General features: G+C 40.9%; 1 protein-coding gene across 2 annotated transcripts in view; it reads left to right on the forward strand.

The window, feature by feature from the left end:
* Positions 1-10,854: 10,854 nt before the first annotated feature.
* The window catches only part of SNX6 (sorting nexin 6), a 47,737-nt gene continuing 32,774 nt past the window's right edge, over positions 10,855-25,817 (forward strand). The window contains exons 1-5 of one of the 2 annotated variants that reach the window (XM_006056945.4): positions 10,855-11,105; positions 11,260-11,307; positions 22,359-22,463; positions 22,699-22,809; positions 25,577-25,698. In XM_006056945.4, coding sequence (XP_006057007.1) covers positions 11,100-11,105; positions 11,260-11,307; positions 22,359-22,463; positions 22,699-22,809; positions 25,577-25,698 — 392 coding nt within the window. In that variant the 5' untranslated portion in view covers positions 10,855-11,099. The remainder of the gene's footprint in view (positions 11,106-11,259; positions 11,308-22,358; positions 22,464-22,698; positions 22,810-25,576; positions 25,699-25,817) is intronic. The other variant, XM_006056947.4, reaches the window with a different exon arrangement.

Raw genomic sequence — 25,817 nt, forward strand, 5'->3', positions numbered from 1 at the left:
CACCATTTTCACTCACAGCTCATTCACCTTAGTCAGACAGTCACTCCCATGTTGATGGGGTCCCCGGAATGTAATCTCCTCCAATGGCTGGGGAAAAAAAGAGGGTTTGGTGAATATCTGGCCAGTCTCTTCCACAGCCTTTCATGAAAGCTTCCAAACCATGGAGCCGGCCAGTCAAACTGAGTATCTCTTAGTGCCTAAAGAGCACCACATTCCTGCCTCACATCAGACCACTACAGTGACTGCAGCCTCAGTCTCGCAGTGAGTCCTCTCAGGGCCATGGTGGTTTTCACCTGAATTTCTGGGAGCCTCCCATACCAAGTTTATACATCTCTGTTCAGTTAAATACAAGAGGGCAAAAGAAATACCTTTAATGATTCAGAAATTAGTGTATGTTTCCAAGATGCCTTTAAAATGATGATAAACATGTTCTGACTTTCCTTTTTAGAAATTGCAAGCAAAGCAAAGGAAATTATGTAAATAGCAAGGTCAGAGAAGTGGCTAAAAATGTGGTTGTAGAACATAAAAGAGTAAATAATTCAGTACATTTTCTGAGTCAGTGAGCAGAAAGAAAACTCAAGAGGTCGTTTGGCCAACTCTCTGCTTCTGAGGAGGCCCAGATAGAAGTCATGCCAGAAGGTATGAGATTGTGGGTGGAGACACAAAGGTATCCTGTGTCCTGCTCCCGGATCTTTAAGCATGGAGAAGATTGTATAGAACTTTCAAGGTATTGTCTGAGTCCTCATAGCTGACATACGCAATGCCAATATCTGCTAGGTGCCTTGCCCATGGAAGACTTGCCGGCACCCAACTCAGCTGTCTTCTGACTTTGAGGAAGGGCTTAGGGGTGGGGAAACTCTGGGCCTTAATCATATCCCAAGAGAAAAAAACTCATGACTTCTCTCTGCCTGGTGGGGCTGAACTGCTAGATTAACAAGAGGGCAGCCCTCTCAGCCCTAAAACTGAGCAAGAATCTCCCTACGTTAGCATATGCCCCATGCATCTGATGCCCCATGCTTTCCAGACCTAAAGTCGGCAGAGAGGAAATCAAGACCCCTGTGACTGTCCATGCCCTCTTCTCTTCTCAATTCCCTTTCTCTCCATCAAGGCTAAAAGGAACTGGTGATACTCTCTCCCTCTCCACTCCAGCCCCATGGCAAAGTCTTAGGAACAGGCAAGCATATCGTCAGTGAATTCCCTGGTGGTCCAGTGGTTAAGACTCTGAGTTTCCACTGCAGGGAGCAGGTCTCTGGTCATGGAACTAAGATCCCACCTGCTGTGCAGCCATTAAAAATATATATATATATATATATATATATATATATATATCTTGCTTCGGCTGTTGTGGGCGCTCTATGGTATAACTACTTCCTCCTGCAAACGAGAGCAAAGGACAACGCTTTCTTGCCCCGGAGCAGTCACCCTCTAGACTCAAGTCAGAGGTGGAAAGCTAGGGAACACAATTTAGGGATGTATTTATATTCAGTGTTTTAATATTTATAAAAACAAGTCCTATTTCACCAAGAAATGACAGAGTAAGTACTCAAGTACAGTTCTGACTCAGGTCTTGGAAGGAGTCATTCTTTAACCTTTTCTTTTTTGCTCATCATCAGCCTTACTCTATAATGTATTTCCCAGCTTTTTTTTCTTACTTTTTCATCTTTTAATTTCATATCATATGCAGCTATCAGTTAAAAATTCCCATAATATATCTTGGAGACCATTCCATATATATTTCCCAGCTTTTAAATTCCAGTTTATTGCAATTTAGTTAATACTATTTGTGAGGATCCATTAAGGACTCCTACTGTGCTATTGCTATGGTGGACTTATTCCTGTCCTCAAGATTTAAGTCCTTTGGGGACTTCTGCTGGCTTGGGTTCTGCTGGCCCTAGTCCTGCCTTATCCCCACCCTCAACCTTGAACTTTTTCACTTTGTAAATGAACCCTTTTTGAATCTCTTAAGGAGTGTGACATCTGTTTCCTGTTAGAATCTTGACTGGTAGACAGGAAGTCTGTGACTCCACTCCAGTGGCAGATGGCTAGCTGAGTCACACGCCCTTCCAAGGCACGAAGTTGTTGACGCTTAGCCCAGAGGTTACTATCATTTCCCAGACCCTGTGCCTCAGGAGGGGCCTCGTGACTGAATGTGGGCAGAGGAGATGTTCCTGTTACCAGGCCTGGGCCACCAAAGCTTCCTATTTGTCCTGGTGCTTTCTCTGCCCTTGTTTAATAACATCTGAGCCTCCTGGGCAGGCGTTCCTATTTATTTTGTACCATCAATGCCTGCATTCCTTCTCAGAACCTTTTTCTTTTTTCATAAACTTTAGACTTTAGAATAATTTTAGATTTACAGAGAAGTGGCCAAGATAGTATCTTAGTCCATTTGGGCTATTACAAAAGATAGATCCAGTGGCTTATAAACAACAGAAATTTATTTATCACAGTTTTGGAGGCTGGGAAGTCCCAGATCAAGGCACCAGCAGATTTGGTGTCTGGTGAGGGCCCGCTTCCTACTATAGGAAGATAGTCATCTACCTAAGGTAACCTTACATGGGAGACGGGGTGTGGGGTCTCTCTAGGGCCTTGTTTATGAGGGTGCTATATGCAGATGACACCACCCTTATGGCAGAAAGTGAAGAGGAACTAAAAAGCCTCTTGATGAAAGTGAAAGTGGAGAGTGAAAAAGTTGGCTTAAAGCTCAACATTCAGAAAACGAAGATCATGGCATCCGGTCCCATCACTTCATGGGAAATAGATGGGGAAACAGTGGAAACAGTGTCAGACTTTATTTTTTTGGGCTTCAAAATCACTGCAGGTGGTGACCGCAGCCATGAAATTAAAAGACGCTTACTCCTTGGAAGGAAAGTTATGACCAACCTAGATAGCATATTCAAAAGCAGAGACATTACTTTGCCAACAAAGGTCCGTCTAGTCAAGGCTATGGTTTTTCCTGTGGTCATGTATGGATGTGAGAGTTGGACTGTGAAGAAGGCTGAGTGCCGAAGAAATGATGCTTTTGAACTGTGGTGTTGGAGAAGACTCTTGAGAGTCCCTTGGACTGCAAGGAGATCCAACCAGTCCATTCTGAAGGAGATCAGCCCTGGGATTTCTTTGGAAGGAATGATGCTAAAGCTGAAACTCCAGTACTTTGGCCACCTCATGCAAAGAGTTGACTAATTGGAAAAGACTCTGATGCTGGGAGGGATTGGGAGCAGGAGGAGAAGGGGACGACAGAGGATGAGATGGCTGGATGGCATCACTGACTCCATGGACATGAGTCTGGGTGAACTCCGGGAGTTGGTGATGGACAGGGAGGCCTGGCGTGCTACGATTTGTGGGGTCGCAACGAGTAAGACACGACTGAGTGACTGAACTGAACTGAACTGAATCCCATTCATGGGGACACTAATCACCTCCCAAAGAACCCACCTCCTAATACCATCACCGTGGGGCTCAGGATATGGATCTGGGGGATATGAACATTCAGGCCATGGTAATAGTAGGATTCCCACATGCTGTCCACTCAGCTCTAGTTTCCTCTGACGTCATCATTTTACGTTATTGCAGTACATTTGCCAAAACCAGCATTGGTACAGTATTATTAATTAAACTCCAGAATTTATTCCGATTTTACCAGTTTTTCCATTAATATCCCTTTTTTGTTCTGGGATCTAATTCAGGATACCACATTGTCTCTCTAGTGGTTATGTCTCCTCAGCTTCCTTCAGTCTGTAACAATGTCTTGGTCTTCCCTGGTTTTCATGACTTTGACAGGTACTTTTGAGGAGAACTGGTCAGGAATTTTGTGGAATTCCAGAATAATGTTTTATATGCATAAAACAGGATTATAAAGAAAACAAACCACATTGAAATATAGGTATTGGAGTTTTTTAAAACTGTGATACAATAATTTATGTGCTTTCTCTTTTTTTAACACATTACATAACTAGATCTAGTAGCTACCTTGATTTTGAAATAGCAGTGAACATAAACATTATTTTGAGATTCTGTAACACCTGTAGTATAACATGAAAATATCTGTGAGTTGTCTTCATGGCAGTCATGGGTACTGAGATTTTTTGCCTACAGTAAAGGCTAGAGAAAATAGAGATGTAAATTTTTTCCCATCCAAGTTTACAGATTCTCTGAATTCTGTGGCCACCATGACTGTCTTAAAAGGGATGCAGAACCCCAGGATTGGAAGCCTGAGTTCCTGAATATCAATCTTCATGTAGCTGAGACTCTCAAAATAGCCCTCCGACACCCCCACCACTGCCAAATACATTTTGCCTAAGTTAGCAGTAAATCATACAGGGTTACACCATTGAAGTTTTAGGTTTATCTATTAAAGCAGTTGGCATAATCTCAAATAATATGGCTCTTAAACATTAAATTTTATTTATATGTACACTTGTATTAACTAACAATACAAAAGTACATATATTTGTATTCATTGAGACTTCTTTTCCTTACAAGTAACCAAAAGCTTAACCAAAGAAGAAGATGTTACTGGAAGAGAGCTGGAATATCTCACTGCATACAAAGGTAAGGTAAACCATCAGGTGTCTTAATGGACTGGAGTCAGAGAAGCTCTAGGAACCTCAGCAGTATTCTGGGGTGCCTGCCTATTTTGACAGGCCCTGCCATTAATATGACTGGGCTTCCAACTCTGTTGCCGCATGTCTCGAAGACCCTTACCCAGAAGAATCTGATTGGCCCAGCCAGCTTCGGTCAGATATCCTTCTCTGGCCAAGTCATCTGTGACCAGGGAGTTACTGTCCATGACTGAAACATGGTTTTGGAGGCCCACTATCTCTTGAGTGGACAGATAGTTCTAAGCAAATGATAACAATAGCATTAAAACAAATATCTGAGCTTTTTCTGTAAGCCAGGTACTCTTCTGTGTGCTTCATAAGGATTATTTTAAACCTCTTCAACCACTTTGAGATAGGTATGTGCTATTATTTCCATTTTAATGAAGAAACCAAAGAACCAAAAAAGTATATAAAAGTGTTTGAGGCTCCATGATAATCAAATGGCAAAGGCGAGATTACACTCAGCCCATCTAACTCCAGAGTCTACATGATTATTGCCATATTACAAAGCAAGGAAACAGGCTCAGAAAGACAACTTTCTTCACCCACAGTTATAGGATACAGGGCCAAGATTTGGACAGGAGACTGTCCCCAAAGCCCATGTTCTTTCCTAACTATTCCAGGTAAAGTAGGGGTGGTGGTGGAGGCAACTTCTGGGTGCATCTTGAAGGATGGTAAGATTGGGGAGGCACAGATGAGGAGGGAAGTGAGTTCAGGCTGTGAGAACAGGGAAGGTCTTGCATTATCTGCACAGACTAAAATCTGGGCAGCTCCCCTTTCTGGGCCAGACACAGTCTGATTCTATTTCCTACAATGAGAGGGAAAGTTCAGCACCACTAAGTGAAGGGTTCCTGGACCTGTCATTTTTTTCCTACTGAGTGCAGTGTTTAAACTGACTCCTAAAGTGGAGAACTTCATGTATCTGGATTCTCTTGTGCCAGCTGGAGCTGAGCAACACTTCTGAAGAGACAGACAGAAGGAGGAGCAGGGCCTTGGGCTCAGCCTTTTGGATGGATTTCTAGGCCTTTTGCTTGGGAAACTTGGAGAGTTTTCTAAATCCTGAAAGTTTTCTTTCTTGAGACTCCCATGACATAGCCATAGGCTGAGGCCAATTCACAGGATTCCTGGGGTTTAAGCCCGTTATTCTTTGCTGGAAAAATGGTTTTTGCCCAGGTACTCTTAGATCTTAAGCAATGGGATAAGCTACTCCTAAAAAGATGAATGCAAAGAGTCAGACATGACTTAGTGAATAAACAACAACAACAAAAGATGAAAGCGGTAGGGAAGCAGCAGGTTTTCCAAGCAAGGCCTGGGATTTGTAAACATTACTCATCTTCCCTTTATGCAAAGATGCAGCTATCTTTTCACAAACAATTCTGTGACCTTTTGGAATGTAATTCTTAAAAAAAAAAAGACCATGTGTAGGATCCTAAAAAAGAAATTCCCCAAATCACTTCTTTCTTTCTTCTTTAAATTGAGAGATAATTCACATACCATAAAATTCACCCTTTTAAAGTATATGATTGCATGGTTTTTAGTATATTTACCTTGTGTAACCAAAACCACTAATTTTAGAACATTGTCATCACCCTAAAAATGTAACCCACATACCCTTTAGCAATCATTCCCTATTTCCCCATCCCTCAGCCGTTGGCCGGAGAAGGCAATGGCAACCCACTCCAATACTCTTGCCTGGAAAATCCCATGGACAGAGGAGCCTGATAGGCTACACCCCATGGGGTCGCTAAGAGTCGGACACGACTGAGTGACTTCACTTTCACTTTTCACTTTCATACATTGGAGAAGGAAATGGCAACCCACTCCAGTGTTCTTGCCTGGAGAATCCCAGGGACAGGGGAGCCTGGTGGGAGGCCATCTATGGGGTCGCACAGAGTCGGACACGACTGAAGCAACTTAGCAGCAGCAGCCCTTGGCAATCACAATCTACTTTTTGAGATATATGTGTGTGAAGAGACGATCTTCAATTTATTTTCTAAACTTTCTCCTTAAAAAACACATCAATTAATATCTGGTACTTCTACAGTCCATTCTAAAGGAGATCAGTCCTGGGTGTTCTTTGGAAGGAATGATGCTAAAGCTGAAACTCCAGTACTTTGGCCACCTCATGCGAAGAGTTGACTCATTGGAAAAGACTCTGATGCTGGGAGGGGTTGGGGGCAGGAGGAGAAGGGGACGACAGAGGATGAGATGGTTGGATGGCATCACTGACTCGATGGACGTGAGTCTGAGTGAACTCCGGGAGTTGGGGATGGACAGGGAGGCCTGGCGTGCTGCGATTCATGGGGTCGAAAAGAGTCGGACACGACTGAGTGACTGAATTGAACTGAACTGAACTTCAATAAATGGTGTTGGGAAAACCAAATAGCCACATGCAAAAGAATGAAATTTTTTACACTATATAAAAAATTAACTCAAAATGGATTAAACACTTAAATGTAAGACCTGAGACCGTAAAACTCCTAGAAGAAAACAGATAGTAAACTTCTTAAATTTATTCTTTTATTTGCTTATTTTTTGGCTGTGCTGGGTCTTAGTTGTAGCATGTGGGATTGAACCCAGGTCCCCTGCATTGGCAGGCAGATTCTTTGTGACTGAGCCACCTGGGAAGCCCCTTCTTCATCTAACTTAAACAATTACTATTTCATATGTTTAAAATTTTTCTTCTAGAAAAAAAAAACTTGACTTTTGTTTGACAAAATATGTTCAACCCCAATAGTCTATTTCCAGAATTTTAAAGTAACTCACTCATTATTCTCTGAAATCTTACTGTTCTTTAAAATCTTCCAGTGCATGTCTTTTTTTTTTTTTTTTTTTTTTTGGCTGCATCATGCATGTTTGATCTTAGTTTCCTGACCAGGAATCCAGCCTGCACCCCCTGCATTGAGTCTTAGCCACTATACCACCAGGGAAGTCCCCCAATGCATGCCTTTTGAAGCACACCACTGGGAAACTATTCATAATTATAACATTTTACTTTCCTGTTGAATCTGTGAAGTAATCAAATTGTGATTCAACATAATTTGCTCATGAAATTTATATAAAGTAGGTAATTTCATAGAAATCTATCAAAACAAGATGAAGATTGATTACTTGGTTTAAAGTATTAGGAAAGGGGTTAGCTTTAATATCTTCTTGATTTATTTTACAAGTAGTTGAAAAACCTGTTATGTAAACTTCTACCTTAATTTCTTTTCATATTCCTGAACTTCTATAACTGTCTTCTTGATAGTTATTAGTATCAGTTACTTATAACTCCTTTTTTTTATCATTTAGAAAATATATCTTGAGACCTTTGCTCAGAAAGGAAGGCTCAGATGATAATGAACAACTTTATTATTTCAAGATTGGGTTCTCTATTCATGTGAGTTTTCAGCTATTGATTTTAGCTACAGTAAGTACTATATGTCTTTGTTGATCATTTTAGTTGGTTACTTATATCTTGTTTTAAAATTTTATTTTTATTTGGCTGCACCAAATCCTAGTTGTGGTAGGTGAACTCTTAGTTGCAGCATACGGGATCTAGTTCCTTGACCAGGAATCAAACACAGGCCCCCTGCACTGGGAGCTCAGATTCCTAGCCACTGGACCACAAGGAAAGTCCCAGTTACTCATAACTTAAATCCTGCCTATTTTTTTTTTTCAGAACTAGTGATCTTAAAGTTTTGGCATTTGAGAATTTCAGTGTTTCTCTATAGTGTTGCTGGACTTGGCTTAAATATTGAAATTTAAAACCCTTGGTTGATGCAGAAGCATTTGAAATCATCTTATGTGGCACTTCTTGATCTTTGTCCACAAGGACACACCTGACCCTCCTACCAGTTGTGTACAAATCCTCAGCTCATTAATTGTAGCTCCTTGCTTCTGTCTCCACCTAGGAAATGTAACCTTATAGGCATTATCTTAAAACCAAAAACAAATTATTGGGAAATATTGACACATTTTACCAGCAACAAGTTCCTGGGACATCCCTCCTGACATTTCATCACACTACACTGACACCACATGATGCCTCATGACTCCCAGTGAAAAACATCACCCTAGTAGTTATTACATTGCACTGGAAGCAAGAAACAAACAAAAAGTAAAGTCACCCCCCGCCCCCGTGTTGGAGAATAACCCTTGTTGGGGCAATAACGTAAATCTTTCTATGCCTCAATTCTTACATATAAAATGAAACCTACAATTTCTCATGAAAATGTCTGGAAGTTTAACATTACTGTTTTGTAGAAATTCCCTGGCTGTCCAGTGGTTAGGACTATGTGCTTTCACTGGAGAAGGTACAGGTTCAATCCCTGGTTGGGTAACTAAGATCCTGCAAGCCGTGGAACCTGACCAAAAAAAAAAACAAACAAAAAAAAAACTGAAGCAAAATAAAACCCAATACTGTTTTGAGAGCTTAAATTTAATAAGATAGGATGGGAGGGCCTGGCAAAATAGGGACTCACAGGCTGAAGAGCTGGACTTTCACATAATGGAGACTTGGGAAGATTACTGAACAGGGTAGTAACATAATCACCAGTATCTGTGTCTTAGGAGGAAAACTGGCAGCAGTATATATAGAATGGCAAAGAAGTTATAAGAAATATATAGAATATTTTATATATAGAATATATAGAAGTTATGAGAAATATATAGAATGGCAAGAGAAGTTTTGGCAAAGGGCCGGACAAGGGTGGGGAGAGATAAATATGGAGTTTGGGATTAACATATACACACTGCTATATATATGTGTGTGTGCGTGTATTAACATATACACACTGCTATATACACACTGTTATCTATATAAAATAGATAAACAACAAGGACCTATTGTGCAGCAAGGACCTATTGTGCACTCATGCTCAGTCGCTCAGTTGTGTGCTACTCTTTGTGACCCCATGAACTCTAGCCAGTAGTCATGTATGGATGTGAGAGTTGGACTATAAAGAAAGCTGAGGGCCAAAAATTGATGCTTTTGAGCTGTGGTGTTGGAGAAGACTCTTGAGAGTCCCTTGGACTGCAAGGAGATCCAACCAGTCCATCCTAAAGGAAATCAGTCCTGAATATTCATTGGAAGGACTGATGCTGAAGCTGAAGCCCCAGTCCTTTGGCCACCTGATGCGAAGAGCTAACTCATTTGAAAAGACCCTGATGCTAGGAAAGACTGAAGGCAGGAGGAGAAGGGGGCAACAGAGGATGAGATGATTGGATGGCATCACCGACTCTATGGACATGAGTTTGAGTGAACTCTGGGAGTTGGTGATGGACAGGGAGGCCTGGCGTGCTGCAGTCCATGAGGTTGCAAAGAGTCGGACACAACTGAGCGACTGAACTGAACTGTAGCCCGCCAGGTTCCTCTGTCTATGGGATTTCCCAGGCAAGAATACTGGAGTAGGTTGCCATTTCCTCCTCCAGGGGATCTTCCCAACCCAGGGAATGAACCCATGTCTCCTGCATTGGCAGGCAGATTCTTTACCAGCTGAGCTACCAGGAAAGCCCGTGCTATACACTAGGGGCTCTACTTCAATTTTTAAAAATGGTTTTTAAAAAGAGGCCAGACAGATGCTGAGGGTAATTGTTGTGGAAGGGGGTTGGAAGGAGGAATGAGACCAATTTAAGAGGTAATGGCAGATAATCAACTATACATGTAATGGGATTTGGTTACTAAATGATGTGAGGACTGAGGGAGAGGAAGGAAGGACTTGAATGGGACTTTTGAGGTTTCTGGCCTGAACATTTGAACATGCTGATGCCATAAACTGAATGGAAACGTAGGATTGCTTTTTTGTTTGTACATGTGTGTGCACTTCTGTGTAACAGAAGTGGGGCAGGGGCTAAGGAATGGTTTTGTCTTTTTCAAGTGCCTGTGGACACCTGTGTGGTGCTATAGAACTGGACAGGTAGAGTGGGCCTGGGGACAATTCTTGGTATAAAGAAAAGGAATACTCTAGTAATGTGTACAGCTCATTTATATAGTGCTCAACTATTAGCGCACCACACCCTGAGGTAATTACCTTGCCAGCAGTAAAGCTTTATTACAGCCCCTGACCGATGACTGTGTAAAGGGCCTTGGTTCCCACAACATCTACGGGCAAAATATTAATTGTGATTAATTATCGTGTGGCACCATACAAAGACTAGAAGGTTTCTTGTGGCTCCCGGAGGGCACTTGCTTGGTTTTCGCTACAGCCCTCAAGTAAAGAGAACTGGACAGCTCCCCGGGTGGCCTTCGGCCCTTCCCGGGTCTGAACCGGCCAGCCGCGAGCGGTCTCCAAACACTTGCACCTGGGCCTGGGCGCTCTCGACCTAGGATGCGACGACCTTGGGCGGAGGGCTCTGAGTCCTTCCGCGCTCTCAGACCCTGGCCCCCAGCGTCGGGGCGGGGCGGAGCGGAGCTGCTCCGAGGCCCCGCCCGCCTGCAGCCGTCGCCGCCGCCGCCGCCGGCTCCCTCCGGCCCGCGGTGCGGTGCGCGCCTGCGCTGGCCCTCGCCTCGGAGCAGCCATGATGGTGGGTGTTCGCGGCGCCGAGCCCAGGGCGCGCGGTGGGGGCGGCGGGCGCGGGGCGGGCGCGGGGGCCGCGCCGGCCGGGCACTAACGTCTCCCTTTGTGTCTCCCCCACTCCATCCTCTCCCCCGGCGCGCTGGGCCCTTCCGACCCTGCAGGAAGGCCTGGACGACGGCCCCGACTTCCTCTCGGAGGAGGACCGCGGAGTAAGTTCTGCCTCCTTCTGGCTCGCAGGACCCCCCCTTCCTCGCCTTGGCCTTGGGGTGGGTTACCGGAGGGGGGTCCCCGGCCGCGCGGCACCCGCTTCCCGCCGGCCTCCTTTCGGTTTCCTCGCCGCACCGCGCCCCGCCCTCCTGCAGCCCTTCCTCCCTTGGGGCCGTGCGGTTCTGATTTCCCGGGGACCCGCGGCCGCTCTCGGTCCCCCGCCCCGGCTCCGACCCTCCGGTGGACCTCCTTCCCCGCCCGCTCCGGGTGCAGGTGGGGAAGTGGAGGGGGAAGTCGGAGCTAGACAGTCCCCGCCCCCCGCCCCACGTTGGGGGCTATGAAACCCATTGTCAGACCTTCCTGCCCGCACCCTGAATTTCCCCTTGGGGACCTCTCGAACCCGTCTCCGCCTACCCTTCTCTCTCTCTAAAACATTGTAGTACTGGCTTGTTATAAATTATCCTTTTGCAAGGGATTTTACAGTCGCCGGATCTTATCTCTTCTCCAGTATCCTACGAGATTTTGCAAAGTGCTGGTAGCCCACTGTACCTTTACTTTTCCTAATGTCCAAAAGACACATCTTTTGTGGAGATCCCTTGGTGGTGATTTGAGGCAAACTGCAGTTCCCTTCAGAAAGGGCCTTCAGAGCTGTGATTCCTCCCTTCCACTCTGCCCCATTTACCTTGGCTGAAGGGTGGTAATCTCTATAGTGCCTTGTACAAGTGAGCACTTGAAAGATACTGATACATGATGATTGCAACTCAGCAGCGTTCCGTGGTTCCTTCACATTTAACAGCGTGAGCTTTACTTTTCTGTTTTGCTTTTACTTATTTATCTTTGATAATGTGAGAGACACATTTGTTAGTCGGTTTTTGGCAGATGATAAAGTATTTTATAAGATTTTATTCCTGTTTTTTTTTTTTTAAATAAAGATAAGGTGGTATTAACTGATGACCTTTATAAAGCTTTAACATAGTAAGAAAGATGCAAAGGGTGCAGTATACTTTTATAGATGAGGAGTTAATACATTTCTCTGTTTACACAAAACAGGAAAAGCAAACAGGATTTGCTGTCTTGTAAAACCTAATGTTCAGTAAAAGTATTAATTTTTTGAGTATTTATGTTGATGTGAAAAATAGAGTATTTTCTGGTGAATATTTGTGTTCCAAGCCTTATGCCTTTGATGAGATTTGCTTATCAAACTGGAACCTCTTAAGTAATGTGTCCAGAAACTTTTCATGTATTACAGATTAAAGGCAGGGTGAGATGAAAGGCATGGGTGACCAGGACGTTCTTACAGAAACTTGCAGATGAAAATTTTAATATGAAAATGGAAAAAAAAAAATTACCAGGAATTTGAAAGCATTTAGAAGGTCATGATGAACATGTCTACATGTCCAGTTCTTCCTTATTTTTGTCCTGTGAGACGAGGTGAATCATAGTAATAGCCACAGCCGGACAGTGTGTTAGCACTGTATAAGCACTGTTTCCTTCTATCTTCTCATCATTCTTGTGAAGCTTTTAGTATCCCCCCTTTACAGATGAGAAATCTGAACCTCAGGGAAACTAAGTAATAGTCTGAAGTCATATAGTCAGTGAGTGGGAGAGGTGGACTTTAAACCATGTAGCTGACATCAAAGCCAGTGCACATATTTCTCAAAGTCTCCTTGAAACACTTGCATCAGAATCACCTGGGGTTTTTGAAGAGCTAAAGTCAAAAGGTTCTGGGCCCACTGTCTAGTAAATCAGTCTCTTGAGATGGGGAGGGAAGAAAACTACTTTGTTAACAAGCAAGAAGATTCCACTGCACATGAAGTTTGATTATGGCTGCACAAAGTTATCCTGCTGTTTCCTCATTTCAGGAACAGAAATTGCAGGCCTGTTAATTTCCTTATATTGTGTTTGTCTGCATAGAAATAGATTAGTAGAACTTTTAGGCGTTGCACTTTTAGTTCAGATTGTCTTGTTCAGCCTTTTAAGAAAGTCTTGATAAAGAGAAAGCGTGAAATACCTATTTGATACAAATTACAGAGGGGAACATCACAGATTCAAAAATAATAGTGTAAGCACTTCATTCAAAGCAGCAAGTAAGCAAAATTAAAGACAGTATTTTTAAATACGTTTATAAGCAGCCTTGAATTTTCATCATATTTGGAACAGAAGAGAATCTTAAAGCTTTAAGAAAATACTGTTTCGGGAGAAAACATAAAAAGCAGACTTTAAGAGTACACAATATTGAAAATATTGGTCACGTTTAATCTCTTCGGTTACACCTCTACATAATAGGGTATTTTTTTCTTTCCCAAAGGCAGGACAGTAACATATTATTTAGTAAACAAATGAGCCCTTTGAACTGGACGCATTTTGCTCTGATGTCCTTGTTAAATAGAGCGGTAGGTGCCAGCATGATGGCATAGTTCTGTTAGCATTTGATTTGAACTCTAAATAATATGTTTATTGTTTTCAGAATTACTTCAGGTGGAGGAACTGCACCTCTCCTGGACTTCTTGCCTTGCTCCTCCCTCTGCATTTCTTATCTTCGTTAATGTCATTTCCATTCCTCAGGCAAGAAGCCTCTGAATCATATCCTTCATCCCCATACCAGAACAATCATCAAGGCCAGATAATTTCACCTCAGAAATATTGTTTAGCCCATCTTTTGTTTACATGACCCCAGTTAAGGTCCCTGCCATCTCTTGCAGGGCTTATAGCAGTATCTGTTATTGGTCTCTATCTCTGGTCTTTCTGTTTTCCAGTCCAGACTTCACATGACTGCTGGTTTACCTAACTGAAATGATTGAATCATACGGCACCAGTAGTCACAAGGACTTACTTGGACCCAGTTCTTTTTGCAGTAAGGTCTAAATTCCTTATTCTAGCATTGAATACCGTTCATCATTCTTTCTGGCCGACTTCCTTCTCAAGATGCCCCAGCAGACATCCTCTCCCCAACACACACGTGTAGGCATATTCTAGTCTATTTGTCATTGCTCAAGCATCTCTGCCCTCTCTAATGTCTATTTTATGCATGCTTGTCAATGTTGTGGAGTGGTTTTTTCCCTTTACCTCTTTTTTTCCACATGAAATTTGGCTTATCTTTTAAGACTTGGCCCAGATGTCTACATTTTCTTTTGTACCTCCTCAGCCTTTAGCTTGAATACATTCCACATTTATTGGTAGTTATTTCAGATAAAAATGTCTCATAGATTTTGTTAGCAAAGGATAAGATGAATGTTGGCAGAGGAAGAAGAGAAAGCTCCTGCCCTGGGACCATGGCAGTGTAGCATGAGACTTATGGTGAAGTGCTGAGGGAGTACCAAGGAGGGTGAAAACGTAACGATTGCTACACACTGCTGAAGCATTTGCTGCATGCCAGGGACTTTCCATATATTAACTCACTTCTCAAATCCCTGTGAAGTAACTGCTTCTGTTATTCCTACTTGGAAAGGAAAAGTGAGGTTTAGAAAGAGTAAGTAACTTGCCCAGATTCCCACAGCCAGTATGAAATAGATTCAAACTCAGAGGAAATCTAGCTATGGGTCCTGGGCTGTCATGTCCAACTGTTTTGTGACCCCATGGACTGTAGCCCACCAGACTCCTCTGTGCATGGGTTTCTCCAGGCAGGAATACTGGTGTGGTTTGCCAGTTCCTTCTCCAGGGGATCTTTCTGACCCAGGGATCAAACCTGCATCTCTTGCATTGCAGGTGGATTCTTTACTGCTGAGCTGTCTCTTACCGTGGTGCTGTCTCCTAAAGGAGCTAAACCTTAAATGTTGATCAGAAATTGTGTAGGCTGTCAGGGAAGGGGAGGGCTTGTCAGCAGAGAAGATAACATGTGTAGATAAGCCATTTGGTTCCACCTGCAGCACTTGTTCTTATTGGAGAGAAGCGAAGTGAAGTCGCTCAGTCGTGCCCAACTCTTTGTGACCCCATGGATAGTAGCCTGCACCAAGCTCCACCATCCATGGGATTTTCAAGGCAAGAGTACTGGAGTGGGTTGCCATTTCCTCTCCAGGGAATCTTCCCAACCCAGGGATCGAACCCAGGTCTCTCACATTGGAAGCAGGAGTAAATACCAGTAGTACAGATAAAGTGCATAATGATAAAGAATCCAGCCAGTGGGAAGTTCAGAGGGTTCTTAGCTGGGAAGGACATATACCCAGATGAAAATAGCATTGTAGATGACTACAGTGTGGAAGATGGATTGCTGCCTTCTTGCAGAAAGCAGAGAAAGCAGTTAGCAGGCCCTTGTGGCAGTCCAGATGAGAAATGTTAAAGGTAGAACTAAGGCCGTGCAGTGGGAGAAGGGATGAAGGAGAGGACATAGCAGAGATGTCTAGGAGATAGAATGGACAGGGCATAGTGGCTTAAGAAATACATGGGCTGGGCAGAGGAGAAGGAGATGAATATAGGAGAGAAGAGTAGAGTTAGACGGTAGATAATAGGTATGGTTTTCACATATGCTGGATTTGAAGTGCCTAATCCCTTTCCGCCAAAACTACAAACTAAGATCTGAAAGGACCAAGATTGTGTCTTTTCATCCTAGCACCTTTGACAGTAGTTGGCACACTGAAGGCACTCAGTTGTTTAATAAGTATTAAGAAATAAATACGTAAACACTAAACAACAAATATATCCAGGTGGATATATCTAGTTGGTAAGTTGAAATTATGATTGGGAACTTAGAACAAGAGATGTGAGTTGAAGGTATAAATTCAAGAGTTATTAGTCAAGAATGGCTGAAATTACAAAGGCTAGGTACCCATAGGAAATAAGATTCACATGCCAAGGGGAGAAAATGGACTAATTGATGGGGCTGAGATGGTCGGGAAGAAAATGAGAAGTGTTCCCAGAAGCTGAGAGTTTGAATGGAAAGGATCAGAATGATCATTAAGGCAAATACTGAAGAGAGGTCAAAAAGACTGCAGAGTATTGGATTTGGAAATAAGGTCCTCACCGTGTGGAGGTTTTGTGAGACCAGGGCTAATTTGACTAGAAAAGCAGTGCTAGAGCAGACAGGAAGGTTACATGCTCAGGTGGCCAGAAAGCTCAGCTCTCTGTAGGACACCATGTCTTCTGAGAAAGCAGAGGCATTGAGTCCATCCAAATCTATTTGTAGAAAGGTTTATTGATGGGTCTGAAGGGGTAACAGCTGCTAGTGTTTATTTCTTGGAGATGTGGGAGGCAGTGTCACTTATTGAGCATAGGCGTGGAAATGTGGTTGAGGCTTGAGACAGGAAAGGTTTGGAGTAGTTGCTCAGGGAGTCAGAAGGGGAGCTGAGCAGATCGGCCTAGGACTGTTGAATGATTTTAAGGATCTTACGCAGTTTGGAGACCAGTACTTTGTAGTGGACAAGTGCAACAAACAGTTGTGATTTTCCTCTAGCCACATTCAGCTCAGAAAGCAAAAAATGTCGCTTGAATTGATCGTCCAGGTGGGAATTTGCAAGTCAGGTATGGCAAAGAGCAGTGAGAGTTGACGAGACCCGTGAGAAAGGCATTGGAGTGACATCAAGTGACTTATTTTTGATATGGTAGATGAAATCTAGTTTCCAGAAAGTATATGTATGTATAATCAACCATTGATTTGACTGCTGAGTATACTGGGTATAATAATGGAAATAATTCTTTACAGGACTTCCAAAATTATTTGTTGTGGTTCAGTTGCTAAATTGTGTCCAACTCTTTGTAACCCCATGGACTGAAGCACATCAGGCCTCCTTGTCCCTCACCATCTCCAAAATTATAACTGGTTGTAAATCAACTGTACTTCAATTAAAAAAAATTTTTTTTTTTCTTTTTTAAAATCCTAACTGAACTAGGAGTAAAATAGATTTAAAACTCGGCCAGAACTAGTGAACTTAACCGAGTTTCTGTCTGTCTCATGGGGTTTTTCACTGATTGTACTATAATTCCCTAGAGATAGTTTCTTAGCACGATTACAGTTTGCGCCTTTCTTTCAGGGCTGCATTGAGCCAGAAGAATAGGGCCTGGGGGCTCACTGTAAGGACTAGGCTTTTCTCCAAGCGAGAACCCCTTAGGTTTTGAGCAGAGGAATGCGTTCTAGTTTAGTGATATCGTTCCAGTGGCCCTATATGGAATATAGATTGAAGAGGCAAGAGGACAGAAACAAGAGACTGGTTGGGAAGCTGTGGCAGTAATCAATTACTGTGCTTCCTTCTTCCTCCTCCTTCCATCAGTCTATCTCTGTACATGTATTTACTTTTCTGACAAAAGATAAACAGTTTTTTAGGAATGTCATAAAGTAGGTACTTTAATGTGTGAACACATCAGTGTACTAAACTAGTAGTGAATGTCATCCTTACTAATTATACATGAATTAATCAGCAGTAGGGCAGTGTCTTTATATTTCTAAGGATAGTGTATTTATGTTGCTTAATCCATTTCCTCTGCCTGGGCTTTCTCTTGATCATGACACAAATGTTTAACCTAGTAAGTCTTTGACAAAAGAAAGTACAAAGTTTATTGACCCAGATAAGTATTAAACTGATGAATGTAGTCTAATTAGAATATCCTCAAACTGACCTGACTGGTTGCACAAAGTTAATTAAATGTTAATAAATCACAGTTATTTGCTTCACTCCTCCCCTTAATAAAAGCTACCTAAAATTACTTATTTTTCTCTAAACCAAGAAGGTACTCTGCTTGCAAAATCTGTGTGTGTGTGTGTGTGTGTGTGTGGTCACTCAGTTGTGTCCAGCTCTTTGTGACCCCATGGAATATAGTCTGCCAGGCTCCTCCGTCCATGGGATTTTCCAGGCAAGGATATTGGAGTGGGTTGCCATTTCCTTCTCCAGGAAAATCAGTGCACATTGTATCTAATTAGCACTAAGTTTACAGAAGTTCCAGGGTTAGGACTCTGTGATTCCACTGCAGGGGGCGGGGTTCCATCCCTGGTTGAGGAACTAAGATCCTGCAAACCGCACAACAGGGCCAAGAAAAGAAAGAGAAAAAAAAAAACCCACTAAATTTACAATACGATATTTTATTAAATCTAAGGTGCAGTTGATTGGAAGATATATTTTCTTACATGTACCACTAAGGAAAAAATACAGCCAACTAAACTATTAATTTGTCATCAATTACAGGGCATCCTTGTTTCAGATGCATTAAAATGTGGAAAATGTGCATCTGGAATTGATGAAATAGGATATCAGATTATCTTTCTTTTTTGACTTAATTTTTTAAATTGAAGTGTAGTTGGTTTACAGTGTTGTGTCAACCCCTGCAACACAGCAAGCTGACTCAGTTATACATAGATAGTGGTCAAAATAGCTCAGTGTGTCCCACTCTTGGGGACCCCATGGGCTGTACAGTCCATGGAATTCTCCAGACCAGAATAGTGGAGTAGGTAGCCTTTCCCCTTCTCCAGGGAATCTTCCCAACCCAGGGGTCAAACCCAGGTTTCCTGCATTGCAGGTGGATTCTTTACCAGCTGAGCCACAAGGGAAGCACAAGAATACTGGAGTGGGTAGCTATCCCTTCTCCAGCGGATCTTCCCGACCCAGGAATTGAACTGGGGTCTCTTGCATTGCAGGTGGATTCTTTACTAACTGAGCTATCAGGGAAGCCCATATACATACAGACATTCTTCTTCTTTTTTTTTTTTTTAATTCTTTTCCATTGTGGCTTAACCTAGGATATTGAATACAGTTCCCTGTGCTATACAGTGGGACCTTGTTGTTTATCCATCCAGATTATCTTTCAGCGAAAGTTTTGTTTTGATGTGGGAGATCATTTTATTGGCTGGCAAACCCTTATGTGTGTGAAACAAATCTTGTGGTCAGACAAAAGAATCCTTCTCCATAGGCCCAGGAAATGGAAAAAAATTGAAGTCTGAAGTGTATATGGGAACTGACCATAGGAACATACACTATCAAAATGAATGCTTCTGCTGATATGTAGCTAAACTTCCTATGAGATATAAAGAGGAAGAATCAGAATCTTACCATCAGTGTTTTGCTGTGACCACATTTGTAATTCATGTACATTTTCCTAAGATCAGTTCTAGAACTAAGAATGAAAGAAGCAAATGGCAGGTTGAATTAATAGCTATTAAGGCTATTATGTGGGATGCTTTAGTAAAGCATACAAGAAGAGAATTTATAAAAAGGTTAGAAAGAAGTAGAGGAATAAAAGCAAAGGAGGAAACTTCTGGGACTAATGGAAATGTTCCATATCTTGATTATGGTGATGATTACAAGGGTATAATCTATGTATTTGTTAAAACTTTTCAAATTATATCCTTAAAATCTGCATTTCATTATATGTAAACTGTGCCTAAAAAAATATAGAGTACAAGACCAAAAGTGAGATATAGGAGTATAGGAATGTATACTATAGCTATACTTTTTGTATATAGGAATACTTTTATTGATTAGTTGCAATTTTAAAAAGCCAAGTGTTTTACTGTCAGACTAAACAAAGCAAAAAAAAGGGAAATAGTGGATGTGGATGTGGTATAAAAGGATACTGAAATGGAAGACAGAGAAATATGTTAATAATTTGAAATAATCTTTAATTGGAAGAATAAATAACAGCTGTTCATATGTAGAACTCCTGAAAGGTGTATTTCCAGATTAATAATGAAATGGTTAAAAAAATAAACTTGAAAGTTAAAATGTACTTAGAGACATGCAGTCTGGCAAAATGTTTTATATCATCATTAAAAAGGAAATATTAGCAACTGAGATAAAGTTTTGACAGAATGTAAAGACAGTCCGGAAGAATCTAGTGTTCCCTCATATGGTTTTTAAGGCTTATTCTGAAAATTGTTTTGATATGTCTGTGGTAGGACATGGAATTCTGTGTTTTTTAATAAGCATCCAAGTTGAATCTTACTAGTAGTGTCTGAGAAATGCTAGACCAGGCAGTGAAAACATAAATGAAGAACTGCCAAGATTGTTATTCCAAAATCCGTAAGATAAATCTATTAGTTTCCTGGGGCTGCTGTAACAAGTTACCACAAACTTAATGGGTTAATACAACAGAATTTTGTTCTCTCATGATTCTGCAGGCCAGAAGTCTGAAATCAGTATCACTGAGCTGAAATCAAGGTGTTGGCAGGGCCATACTCCCTGACGCTCTAGCGAAGAATTAGTTACTTGTCTTTCCAGCTTTCTCGTAACTGCCTGCACTCCTTGGCTTGTGGCTTTACCACTCTAATCTCTGCCTCCTTAGTTAAGTTGCTTTCTCTTCTTTTGTCTGTGTCAAATCTCCCTCTTATAAAGATACATGTAATTGTATTTAGGGCTCTCCTGAATAATCCAGGATAAACTCCTCCATCATTTTTTTTTTTTAACCATATAAGGTGACATCCACAGGGATTTGGACCTGGATGTCTTTGGGGGAGCTGTAATTCAGCCAACCACAATAAACATCTTAAGAGTGGCCTCAATATGAGTAAAAAGAAATAAGGAAGCAGATTTCTTAAATTAGAATTAAGGTAAGGGGTTAGAGAAGAGGTAGGAAACAGTTTGAAGACCTGATAAGACTAAATAAAGGCAAGAAAACCAAAGAACAACGTACTCTCTAATGTTTCCAATATTGCAGAAGCAATGAAGTTATTGGAAAATGAAAAAGAAAACTTCTGTGTAATTCAGGACAGCCTTTAAATTTCTTTTATCAGACAGTAGCTACATGTAGCAGAGTACAATAGTGATTTTTTTAAACATTTTTATGTAAGTTTATAGTGTTAACTTAAAAGTATGATTGCTGATTGAAATTTAATTCAGTGTAAACTTATTAAAGTTACCAATAAAGTTTTTGTTAAAGACCATCATAGATAGTATCATGCATTTTAAATAATGATTCATTTCTTCTGTGACTGTTGTTAGATGGTAATGGTATTTATTTTTTAAAAATATGCCTCTTCAATATAGGACCAGTAGTGCTAAAGTGAAATAGTATTTTACTTTCATTACTAATAAACAACTCTATTTAATGAGAAACTTCACAAAATTCATCTTTGAATAAGTCACAAGATTTCTTAAAGGCTTTTTTCCAATTTTATAAAATTCATGCATATTGTGGAAAGTTGGGAGAATAAAAGAACATAGAGGAAAATCACTGCAACTCACATTTTATTGTATTTCCTATACATAATAATTTTATGTGTGCATTTTTAAAAAATATAATTGAGATCATAGAGTGAACAGTTTTGCTTCTAGCATTTTTTCCATTTGCACCGTAATTGAAATTTGAAACACTAACGATTAGGTAAGTTTCCAAAGGCAATCCTGCTTTTGCAGCTAGAGTATTTGAAGCAGGCTAGTTAGATTTTTAATATTTTGTATCTTTGCATCTGGCTTAGACTTGATTTTATCTTTTAGTGTATTTGCTTTTGTAAATCTCCAAATTACCTTAAGATGTTAGAATGTTAATCTGTTTAAAAGGGAAGAAAAATGAGTGATATTTAAGAATGAGTAAAATTGTGATTAGAATTATAAGTGATGTCTTCTCGTAGATGAGTAAATAGAAGCACTAAATAGGGAATATACCCAATTCTTCTAATGTACTAAAGCTATAGAGTAAAATTTAATACATATCACGGGAGTTAATTATTATTTGTTACCATTTTTCTTAGCACTTTGCATATGTAGTACATTGAACTGTTATTATATATTCCTAAATTAAAATAAGCAATAAAATTTAAATGATTGGCCATTATTCTTTTTATTATTTTTCTTATTCTTAAAGGTAGATACATTTCTTAATTTTAGGACATTTGAACTTGTAAAGGAGCATCTTTTTGGGAAATAGTTTAGTAGTTTACTTTTTGGGTGAAACTATAGTGAATCATAGTTAGCACATTGACTCATACAAAGGATAGTTGAATGGTGTAGAAGGAAAATTGATTAAGATAACATACCCAAAGCACCTCCCCCAGAAGATAGATTAAATGAACTTGTGTACTTGTTAGATCTAAGATTCGCTATTTTAGTTTTATTTTTGCATTGTCTTATTGTCTAGGAGAAGAATGAATTTGCATAAAAACCTATAGAATTTTCACTGAGGTGGTATTTTTTTCTAGCTTAAAGCAATAAATGTAGATCTTCAGAGTGATGCTGCTCTGCAGGTGGACATTTCTGATGCTCTGAGTGAGAGAGACAAAGTAAAATTCACTGTTCACACAAAGGTAAATGGGATTTTTTTACTTGTGTTATTTTAATTATTGTGCTGTTATATATGTAATAGTACACTGACTAGAATTTTGGTTTTCAACATAATTAGAAATTGTATTTTAGTTTATAATTCACTGCTGCTTATTATCTTTCATTAAAGACTAAGTTTAGAAAATAAGGTATAAATGTTCATAGAAACTTTTATAGTCTAATCTTAATTTTTATTTGAGAAAATCTCTGTCTTTGCAGAGTTCATTGCCAAATTTTAAACAGAATGAGTTTTCTGTTGTTCGACAACATGAGGAATTTATCTGGCTTCATGATTCCTTCATTGAAAATGAAGACTATGCAGGTTACATTGTAAGTATTGAGGTTCCATTTTAATCCTATTTTCTAGGAACTTTTTGGATACTTCATTATGTGTGGAAATTTTATTCAACACTTCTAGTGAACTGATGTAATTTTTTTTAAAATTGGCAGCTATAAAACATAATTGACTGCCACCTTTTATCCCAGGTTGTCTTGTTTGGGAGAGTGGCAGTATCGATATGTAATGCTCCCTCATTTAAACTTAAATTTTTACTGTTTGTTAGGATTGAAATGGGCTTGTCCTGGGGGGTAATAACTAAGGAGGTGTTACAGACCGTATTGGTTTTAAACCCTTAGGTAGACAGATGTTTAGAGTTGGAGGGCTCCTGAGAGGCTGTCTAATGTGAATATGCACCCAGTGTTGTGGCTCAGCTGTGGACCACACTCAGATTTCTGGAACTGTTTCATTTGATTTCCTTGAAATTGTCCTGACCTGATTCCATCTTTATCCTTGTGGCCCTTACTCTCAGTCATTTGCTTTTTTTTTCTTTCTACAACTCCAGTTTGGTGCACAAGTGGCAGTGCTTTTGTTGTTGTTAATTGCCAGTTTTTATAAAGAATACAACTGAGGAACAGCCCAGTAGAAAAGATGCATAGGATGAGATATTGGGGTGAGGGATTGGCGCAGAACTCTCATGCCCTTTCCAGGATGTACCACCAGCATGTCAGTGTGTTTACCAGCCTGGAAGCTCTCCTGTTTCCACCCTTTTCCCCCTCATCTTCTTGTATGGTGTTATTTTCGTACTACTTTTTTCTCTCGTAGACTAAACACTCCTCAAAGATCAAGACCATGTCTTATTTATCTTTATCTGCTGGTCGTTCAGCATCACGCCTGGCACATAGTAGATGTCGTGCGTGGGCAGCAATGAATGTGTGCCAGTCTGCACTTGGTGCTTCCTTCCCTGTTGCTTTCCTTGGTATAATCCTTTTCTTCTGGTCATTGCTGTTTTAACTTCCCCCTACCTACCTTTCTTTCTGTTTATTTGCTGTCTTTGCTCTCCATCATTTCCCCTTCACAGTTCTTACTTGCAGGCTCTTCCTCTAAGATAGATTTTTTTCTTATGTCATTCCCTTGAGTGATACGTCTCTTTTAGACCTTGTGTTTTTATTTAAAGTAAGTGCTTACTTTCCCCCTCACTGTGAGAGAATAGGGGGAGGTTAGTCATTAGTCTGTGCCTTATTCTCTTGTAGTTAAGTCAGTGCTTTTTGCCTCTGGTACACTCCAGTCATACCATTTACATACTTTGGAAAAAATAGCATGCATATTTGCAACACATTTAATTAGTGTGTACTTAGAGCTTAATGTGCATATACATTTGAGAGCTCTAGGTTGTCACGTAGGAGTCTACAGACTAAAGTTTGGGTTCAGTTCAGTTCAGTCGCTCAGTCATGTCCGACTCTTTGCGACCCCATGAACCGTAGCACGCCAGGCCTCCCTGTCCATCACCAGCTCCCAGAGTTTACCCAAACTCATGTCCATTGAGTCAGTGGTGCCATCCAACCATTTCATCCTCTGTCATTCCCTTCTCCTCCCGTCTTCAATCTTTCCCAGCATCAGGGTCTTTTCAAATGAGTCAGCCCTTCGCATCAGGTGGCCAAAGTATTGGAATTTCAGCTTCAACATCAGTCCTTCCAGTGAATATTCAGGACTGATCTCCTTTAGGATGGACTGGTTGGATCTCCTTGCAGTCCAAGGGACTCTCAAGAGTCTTCTCCAGCACCACAGTTCAAAAGCATCAATTCTTCAGCGCTCAGCTTTCATTATAGTCCAACTCTCACATCCATACATGACTCCTAGGAAAACCATAGCCTTGACTAGATGGACCTTTGTTGACAAAGTAATGTCTCTGCTTCTTAATATGCTGTCTAGGTTGGTCATAACTTTCCTTCCAAGGAGTAAGCGTCTTTTAATTTCATGGCTGCAATCACCATCTACAGTGATTTTGGAGCCCACAAAAATAAAGTCAGCCGCTGTTTCCACTGTTTCCCCATCTATTTGCCATGAAGTGATGGGACTGGATGCCATGATCTTAGTTTTCTGAATTGAGCTTTAAGCCAAGTTTATCACTCTCCTCTTTCACTTTCATCAAGAGGCTCTTTAGTTCTTCTTCACTTTCTGCCTTAAGGGTGGTATCATCTGCATATCTGAGGTTATTGATATTTCTCTTGGCAATCTTGATTCCAGCTTGTGCTTCCTCCAGCTCAGCGTTTCTCATGATGTACTCTGCATATAAGTTAAATAAGTAGGGTGACAATATACAGCCTTGACGTACTCCTTTTCCTAAAGTTTGGGTCCTGTGATCTAATACCAGAATATAGTGCTGCGCTCTGTTTCTTCCTTGGTGTTCAGGACCTCAAGAAACTTAATTTCTAGACTTAATCAACTTCTCTAACCTTAATTAGGATATTCCTCATTCATTCAGCATGTTGTTAGCTCTCTCAGACAGCAGTCTTTTTTTTTTTTTTTTTTTTTGAGAGGGAAATTAAGTTTGTTTGAGTGGGAGATGCTATTAGAACAGCGGGCCAGCTCAAGGGAGAACCGATGAGACAACAGTCTTTTATAGTGGCAATAGTGCAACTACTGAAAGAAATAAAAATCTTTAAAAACTAGTGGTATAGGGGACTTCCCTGGTGGTCCAGTGGTTAAGACTCTATGCTTTCACTGCAGGAGGCGTGGGATCTATCCCTTTTCGGGAACTAAGATCCTCCTGCTGCATGGCACAGTCAAAACAAAACTAGTGATTTTACTCTGTGACAGATCCCTCCAGCACCACCAAGACCTGATTTTGATGCCTCAAGGGAGAAACTACAGAAACTTGGAGAAGGAGAAGGGTCTATGACAAAGGAGGAATTCACGAAGATGAAACAGGAATTGGAAGCGTATGTGACTTTTGTTGTTATTTGTGCTTGTTTTTATGCCTTTTTTTGTTTGGTTGGCTTTTGTCTTTGTTTCTCTGCTCTCTGATATCCCATCCTTTCAATCATTTCACCACAGTGAC

This window comes from Bubalus bubalis, chromosome 20 (genome assembly GCF_019923935.1).
Source record: "Bubalus bubalis isolate 160015118507 breed Murrah chromosome 20, NDDB_SH_1, whole genome shotgun sequence".
Lineage (NCBI taxonomy): Eukaryota > Metazoa > Chordata > Mammalia > Artiodactyla > Bovidae > Bubalus > Bubalus bubalis.